This window comes from Nannobrachium achirus (genome assembly GCF_963921795.1).
Source record: "Nannobrachium achirus genome assembly, chromosome: 9".
Classification (NCBI taxonomy): domain Eukaryota; kingdom Metazoa; phylum Chordata; class Actinopteri; order Myctophiformes; family Myctophidae; genus Nannobrachium; species Nannobrachium achirus.
This window is the reverse complement of record NC_137818.1, coordinates 39,295,945-39,304,671: the sequence shown is the minus strand read 5'-3', so window position 1 is coordinate 39,304,671 and position 8,727 is coordinate 39,295,945. Positions and strand designations below refer to the sequence as shown.

General features: G+C 40.2%; 1 protein-coding gene across 1 annotated transcript; it reads right to left on the bottom strand.

Moving 5' to 3' along the window:
• Positions 1-114: 114 nt before the first annotated feature.
• On the bottom strand, positions 115-3,682 carry sarnp (SAP domain containing ribonucleoprotein). Its single transcript, XM_080733581.1, has 11 exons — positions 3,637-3,682; positions 2,920-3,019; positions 2,750-2,793; positions 2,574-2,647; positions 2,211-2,262; positions 1,754-1,827; positions 1,613-1,650; positions 1,469-1,494; positions 1,277-1,345; positions 844-930; positions 115-286 (listed from the first exon to the last, which is right to left on the bottom strand). The coding sequence occupies exons 1-11, from the start codon at positions 3,667-3,669 to the stop codon at positions 245-247; spliced, it is 639 nt and encodes a 212-aa protein (XP_080589707.1). The 5' UTR covers positions 3,670-3,682; the 3' UTR covers positions 115-244.
• Between the last annotated feature and the right edge of the window lie 5,045 nt (positions 3,683-8,727).

The window sequence follows — 8,727 nt, the reverse complement described above, 5'->3', positions numbered from 1 at the left end:
TTTTTTTTTTTTTCAAACACCAACTATACCAAGCCTTACGGGGTGGGCTATACCAAATTAATAGTATACACTATGCAGACAAATACCGGTATATATTTAAACAGGATAGCAAAGAAGTGAAAATCTGAAAACAATTTATTTTACATCACAAAAATGTTACAAAAATGGACAGATAAATGAAGCAGAATACAGTGATGAAAATGTTTCAAAACAAAAGCAATAAAATCTAACAAGTTAATTACACTCAGTCTTTTCCAAATCTTTCAGCTCGCTTCATTTTCTTTGCCTGTGGGAGGGGAGGGGAGGGGAGGGGGGGGGGAGGGGAGGACAAAAACAACAATATGTCACTCTCATTGCGGACATGAATTCCATAAGCATACGAGGTCCAGCCATCACTAACACATTTAAAATTACAATACTGTCTTGATTAGAAACTTAAGTGTTAAGCTTAATTTTATATTCCACTGTGGGCATATAAACTTGCCAAAAAGACCTGGTCTACAAGTTAACAATGATCCAGAATGCTGTCCCTCCCTTGGCTCCTGGTTTCTATAAAACAATGTTGTCGGCCTGCAAGACAACCAAAGGCATGGCACCTCCATACATTCAAGAGCTTGTAGATCTGCTATTTTTGGCTAAAGTTCTCAGAATATGGACGCTAGGGTTCAAGTGGTTAATATAGAAAATGTTTCTATCACTCAAAGATTTGGAGGACCCCCTGTAGTAACTCTGAGGACCCCCTAGGGGTCCCGGACCCCCTGTTGAGGACCCATGGACTATGGTATAAATTTACTTCACTTTGACCTAATCTATTGGAGGGTGTGAAAAGAAAGAGAAAGCTACCTCGGTATCTCCTGCACCAACTGCAGCAGCGCCTGTCAAGATTCCAAACCTCTCCTTCCTTTTCTTCAGCTTCTCGTCCTCTTCGACCTGGAAAACACAGAAGTAGCATGAAAATGGCTGATCATTTTGACAATACAATTAAAGACAGCATACTTACACACTACCCTACCACCTTCTATGGCCAATCATTGGTATCAACTGACTCTTTTCATCCAGTTCTTATCTTGTTACACAAAAAAGGTAAAAACTGCAGTCTTGTGTGACTTTCAACAAGTACACAAGTCTACAGACTGCAATTCTCCCAATACTTTCACTCTCTTTTCCTATACAAAGCTATACAAAAATGCCACTGGACATCTAAATCATATTGTATCAATAATATTTTCCCACTGTTATCTAAACATAAACCTCTTGTGTCTATGCATTTAGTTACCTTTTGTGCAGTCGAAGAAACATTGCTGCCAAATCTTTCTGCTCTCTTCTTCAGCTGATCTATATTCACCTTCAAAAGACAAAGGGCGAACACATCATTAAACACCGTTATCTCTTCATTACTGTATAAAATAAGAAAGAAAAAAAAAACAGCAACTAAGTTTAAAGAACGAATCAAAAAAAAAAAACTTACAGCAGATTTACTGTTTGCAAGGACACCTGTGAGGGAGAGAAAGAAGATTGAATGAATGAATACTTTATTGGCACGTTTGTTAACAGTACAGGTAGTACAGTCAAAGGTTATGCTATAAGGATAACAAATGTTTGATTCACATACCTGGAGAAGGACTTTTAGCATCGGCGGGTAACCCGAACCTACACACATGAGAGTGCATTAATTTCAGCAAGGGATATAAATGTAACTTCATTAAAATGCAGAGAGGGCTCATATGTCAACACAATAGCACAGCGAACTGACCTTGCAGCACGAACAGCCTTCTTGCTTTCAGCTGTTGCAGGCATGTTGAAACGCTCAGCTCTTTTCAGCAATCTCTGAACATAGAAGTTAAAGTTGACATTCAGTAGGAGCAATGAGCATGCGTTGAAATTGCAAGAACAAATTGCTATTGCTGATCTTTTAGAAACGTACGAATGTATCATACCAGAGTGGTACCCATATGGTTAAATGATCAGAATAAACATGACTGGATGTAATCTAACACAGAGGCTATGAGAATAAATACGACAAATGTATGCTACAGAAAGTCCAAAACCATACAAACATTTGACGGAGCCCTGCTTTGAAATATTAAAAGGTTGATTGTCAAACACTCAAATAAATGCACAAGACCCTAGGAAGACCAGCTACAACTTTGTGGTATCACAATCAGATGGAGTTAATATATTTTAAAAACAAAAAAATAATATATTAATACCTCACTGGAAGATACTGGAGGAGCTATTTTCACCACTTTCTTGTCATCAGGCCTGAGGGAAACAAAAAAGAAAAGATAAATAAAGCCACAATGGCCCATTGAAAACCAACCAAAAAAGTAAAATATTTGTAATGTATGGGTATAATTTGTATTTATTTATTATTGAACTGAATCGGAAACTCATTAGCATTGTAACATTTACACAAAGACATTTAGGCCATTGGCAAATTTATACCCTGGGCACGCATTAGAGGGAAAGACTTACAATTCAGAACCATGGTTGCTTGATACCACTCATATCTTCAATCTTAAAATGGTATACCATTACAACCCTAGACAGAATAATAATACACAACTACTCACGTCTCACTATTATCAGATTCAGGAACCTCCTTGTCGGTTTTAATGGCGGCAGCACCTTCAGCTTTAGCAAAGTCCTTAAGTCAAGATTACATGTCATTAGTCACAATTTGTCAAAGAGCACACTAGAACAGAAAGGAACAAATAATGAAAATATGTCCAGTGCATAGGAAATGTACCTCTGCGTCTTCTGCCAAAACCTCATCTACATCCACGTCTTCGTCTGTTTGGGAATTAAAAAGTAAAACAAAACAGAAGGTAGGTATTTTAGTCCAAATTAATAGAAGTTGGAAAGAGAACACAAACATAATAATCACTGCAAACTATGGGGACGAGTATTTTGCCTCACCATGCTCCTCCAAATAGGCTTGAAGTCGGGCAATGAGTTCCCCTTTGTTTCCCTTACTGTCCAGACCCCTGGCCTCACACTCCTGCCTCAGCTCAGCAAGCTGTGGGGAGACAAACAGAGAGATGGTTAATCAGTAACCTGGTAGGAACCTGGAAGCTAAAACCTACTAAAATCATTCAACATTAATTCATGAATTCGTTTTCATCTCAGACAAGTGAATACATAGTCATATTATCACACTATGTCATTTATTGAATTGAGTTGTATCTGAACTGTACTGTACTATTCCTAATAAAGTATTCAATCAATCAATAAACCCTCACCGGGTGTATCCATTCAAAGCCGAGAGAGCTAAGGTGTTCGACCTTTCTTAGTTTAGCGTTAAAATTAACTCGTAAAAGAAAGTATCTGCCACAAACGGAAGAAGATAAGGGGGTAGTTTTCATCAACTGATACGTTGTACCTCACAACAAAGATATACATTCACAGCATTTAGAATAAATATGCACAAACAAATACTGTATGTTAGCTGTAGCCACATTAGCCGAACAAGCGCCATGAACACGCGCGTCCGTCTATTTATCCGTAACCCAGCATTTATTGACTTGATTGCATTACGGTTTTTTGCACGGTGAATAACGATAGGCATAACGTCATTTTCATCCTGGAACAACTCGAGTGTTATTTAAAAAACTAGACAAATCTAATCTTACAAACCTTAAGCTTCTGGAGCTCTATTACTTCAGCCATCTTTCTTTGTTGATGAAATGTCTTCCGCCAATCAAAATGGAGCTCTTCTACTTCTGATACCGTTCGCCGCAATGAAACATTTCACACTGCCACCTACTGGAAAGATGGGCAATCACAAACTACTGAGTTGTTAGTAGGCCTACAAGTAGTCTAGCAGAGGAGAACAACACCAGTGGTGGAAAAAGTAGGCCTACTCTAAAGTATCAATACTGCAATGTAGAAATACTCTGTTACAAGTAAAAATCCGGAATTCAAAATGTACTTGAAGGTCAAAAGTATTGGTTTAAAAATGTACTTAAAGACTAAAAGTAGAAAGTGCTCCTATTAGTGGAGGCTCTAGCCCACATTTTACTTCAAGTCATGATGCAAAGGTCCCCTTTGGTATGGAAGTACCTTAGGGCCATTGGAAAGAATTTATCCAAAGAGACAAGTTAGATCACCCTTCATTTTCTTTTTATAGCCATTTTAAAAATGGCCGCCAACAATAAACCACTATTACACCAGACCCCATATCTTTGCTTCTGTTAGAGCTATAATAATAATATTGGTGTCAAAGTGTACATTTTTGGGGTCTAGGAATTCAATTAAATAGGTTTCAAAGCAAAAAACCCAATACTTCACTAATTAACATGACAGCGGGGGGTAAAATATGCAAATTTCATGAAAAATAACACGTTTTAACAGGGTAACCTACCCCCCCCACCCCTCCCCCTAAACTTTGATTCACCTTTCCTTTGGTATGGAAGTACCTTAGGGCCATAGGAAAGAATTTATCCAAAGAGACAAGTTAGATCACCCTTCATTTTCTTTTTATAGCCATTTTAAAAATGGCCGCCAACAATAAACCACTATTACACCAGACCCCAACTTTGCTTCTGTTAGAGCTATAATAATAATATTGGTGTCAAAGTGTACATTTTTGGGGTCTAGGAATTCAACTAAACAGGTTTCAATGCAAAAAACCCAATACTTCACTAATTAACATGACAGCGGGGGGTAAAATATGCAAATTTCATGAAAAATAATACGTTTTAACAGGGTAACTTACACCCCCACCCCTCCCCCTAAACTTTGATTCACCTTTCCTTTGGTATGGAAGTACCTTGTGGCCATAGGAAACAATTTATCCAAAGAAACAATTTAGATCACCCTTCATTTTCTATCTATAGCCATTTTAAAAATGGCCGACGACAATAAACCACTATTACACCAGAACCCATAGATACAATAATACAGTCTGTCTTGCACTTCCAATGGAGCGCATCACTGCTTGGTGGCATGTGATCAAAGTAGCTTCCTTTGTGAAGGAAGAGGGAGAGTCGAGCATTAGTCCTAATGTCATCCCCGGAAACGGGAGAGTGTTTTCTGCTGGTGTTTCAGTCCGATTGTATCAAAGGGTGCGTTCGGAAATGTGCACTGGGTCTGGTTAGGGTTAGGGTTAGTTTTAGGCATAGTTTTACTGAGGTTAGGGTTAGGGTTAGGGTTGGGTTTAGGCATAGTTTTACTGAGGTTAGGGTTAGGATTAGGGTTGGGTTTAGGCCCTCACTACACTGAGCACACACCCGGTTCGCATTTCAGTACGCACCCTTTGATACGCTCGGACTGAAACACCAGCAGAAAACACTCTCCCCCCCGGAAACACCATACAGCTTTTGGAGAGATTTCTGGAGAATGGGTGTGTGGGTGGAGATCATCTCAGTGGTGGGGCTAGGGCCAGAGAGCAGCTGAAGAGGTAAGGTGATTCAGGCAAGGACTGCCGCACGGACTGTCTTCTTGCCCTTGCCAAAGGCTGTGTTGCTCCCCATTAAAGCATGGAATGCTGGCAGTGCCATTGCCTTGGATGGTCCAAGACTGTGAGCAATGGCATGTGCTGGAATATACCTGGTAAGGGAAATATTATCCAAAATATCATAGACAAATTCGCTTCAGTCTGGAAGAACACCAGATCCCATCAGTCATTGAGAAGCCGGTGATGAGCCTTGGAAATGTCTTCAACCACACTCTGAATGACAGAGATTCCATCAAGGCAACCAGTGCTGACCTGGAGGGGGCTCCCTGGAAGATTCAAGGCCTATGTTTACCAGCATGAAATGCACCCAAAAATCCTCTGGCCTCTACTCATCTATGATCTGATGGCTGAATGAAGATGGCTGTGGCCGCAGCCTAAGCAAAATCAGGCTGTACAGGAAGACCAATAAACTCAGACTCTGTCAGCTCAGTCAGGGAGGAGTTTGTGGCACGGGCACAGGAATATCTGCAGTACACATCCTGAGCACCCAGGTACCGTACATATCCTGAACATATCCTGAGCAGCTGCTCCAAGGCGCTGGGTGAGGCCCGAGGGCCGGTTTCTATTGAGGAACGACCAGGTCCTGAAATCCATCGCTTAAGCAATCAGCAAGGGCATCAAGGGCATCCAATACTCCCAAGCCACAGCTAAGGCCATTCACTGTGTCAAGGAAGGGAAAAGGTCAGAGAAAACAACAAAGAACTGCTCTGCTGGTTTGCTCTCCACAGCCCGAGAATGAGTGATGACAGTTGACCTGGAGAGGCAGCTGAAACATCCACCACACATCTCCCTGTCCAGATTGAGACCTGACATCTAGCAGTCTGGAATTTGCCAGTCACTCCCTAAGCACAGCTACGCCACTGTGCATAACAGTTGCCAACAAAGAAGAGCCTTAGGCAACATTGGGGATGCAGCAGAAAAGGCCTCCAGATTAAGAGGGGAGAGTAGTGGGGACAGAAGCATGCCACTTGGATACATAACGAGGTCTGATCAGCTTCAGTCGGGTCGCCTGAGGAGGCTGACTCTTGCAGGACCCAAAACACTCAGTGACTCCAGGAAACAACACTGATGATGTGTCCAAGTTTGCATCAGTAAATGAATTGTTTACTGTTAATGAAATGTGATTAATTATTTCACCTCCATTTTGAAGGTAATGAGAAAACTATTGTTTTTTTTGTTGTCTTGAAACCAATTTAATGGGATTATTTTACCCCAGAAATGATAGAGAAGCAAAGATATAGGCTGTGTTGTATTGCTGTAAGTGTAAATGATGGCTGCCATTTAAAAAGAAACGTGTATATTTCAGAAATGAAGGGTGATCTAATCTCTTTGGATAATTTATTTCCTATTACCCTATGGTAGCCTACTTCATTGCCAAAGGGGGAGAAAAAGGAACATTACCCTGTTAAAACTAATTTTTCTTTGCATATTTTACTCCTGTTGAAACATTGTTTTTTTTCATTGAAACCTGTTTAGTTGAATTCCTAGACCCCAAAAATGTACACTTTGACACCAATATTATTATTATAGCTATAACAGAAGCAAAGTTGGGGTCTGGTGTAATAGTGGTTTATTGTTGGCGGCCATACTATATATAGAAAATGAAGGGTGATCTAAATTGTCTCTTTGGATAAATTGTTTCCTATGGCCACAAGGTACTTCCATACCAAAGGAAAATTTAATCAAAGTTTAGGGGGAGGGGTGGGGGGTAAGTTACCCTGTTAAAACGTATTCTTTTTCATGAAATTTGCATATTTTACCCCCCGCTGTCATGTTAATTAGTGAAGTATTGTTTTTTTTGCATTGAAACCTGTTTAGTTGACTTCCTAGACCCCCAAAATGTACACTTTGACACCAATATTATTATTATAGTTCTAACAGAAGCAAAGTTGGGGTCTAGTATAATAGTGGTTTATTGTTGGCGGCCATTTTTAAAATGGCTATAGATAGAAAATGAAGGGTGATCTAACTTGTCTCTTTGGATAAATTGTTTCCTATGGCCACAAGGTACTTCCATACCAAAGGAAAATTGAATCAAAGTTTAGGGGGAGGGTGGGGGGGTAAGTTACCCTGTTAAAACATGTTATTTTTCATGAAATTTGCATATTTTACCCCCCGCTGTCATGTTAATTAGTGAAGTATTGGGTTTTTTGCATTGACACCTGTTTAGTTGAGTTCCTAGACCCCAAGAATGTACACTTTGACACCAATATTATTATTATAGCTCTAACAGAAGCAAAGATATGGGGTCTGGTGTATTGGGGATTATTGTCGGCGGCCATTTTTAAAATGGCTATAAATAGAAAATGAAGGGTGATCTAACTTGTCTCTTTGGATAAATTCTTTCCTATGGCCCTAAGGTACTTCCATACCAAAGGGGACCTTTGCATCATGACTTGAAGTTAACTAACAGCTTATTTTTCTGGGCTAGAGCCTCCACTATATGCAGAAAGTCCATTTGAATTTTTCAAATGTAGGCCTATACAAATCTTGTAGATCGGCTATTTTCAAATGGCCGAAATGTAGGGTTGAAGTGGTTATGTATGTTTTGTAATAATAATCCAAATCTCCAAAGTTATTAAAGTTTTCAAATACATTTAGTGGGGTAAAAGTAGGCCTATTTGGATCCAAGATGTAGTGGAGTAGAAATAAAAGTGAGGTGCGCTCACCATGCACTTCCAAAATCAAACTGATATATTATGATCAATGACATCACCACTGGCATCACCAGGAATACTGGTCCCTCGTTGCTTGACTTTGCCAGAGATGCTGGTCCCTGATTGAGCTACAGTCTTAAACAAGAACTTAGTGGTTAGTGATTAGTTAGTGATGAACTTAGTGATCTCACCCTTCAGGATGCACTCTTGTGGTGCAATGAATGCTGACAACATCAATGAGGTTTGATCAAGCGTATTCATTAAGGGCATGACAATAGAGAGACTGACTGTCTACCACTAACCACACATTCTCTATACTTTCACATTCAGCATTCTCTCTTCCACGCTCAACTCATGTCGCTGCCTCCAGATGCTTGTGTGGCGCTAATAACCTGTGCCTGCACCACTGGTAAATGGTTAGTTTATAGCGCATTTATCCAAGGCGCTTTAGAGAGATTGTGCATTACATTCACCCATTCACACACACATTCACACACCAATGGCAGAGGAAACCATGCAAGGCACCAACCTGCTCACCGGGAGCAACTAGGGGTTCAGAGTCTTGCTCAAGGACTCTTCGACACAACACTAATTCTGGGGGAGCCCTGGATC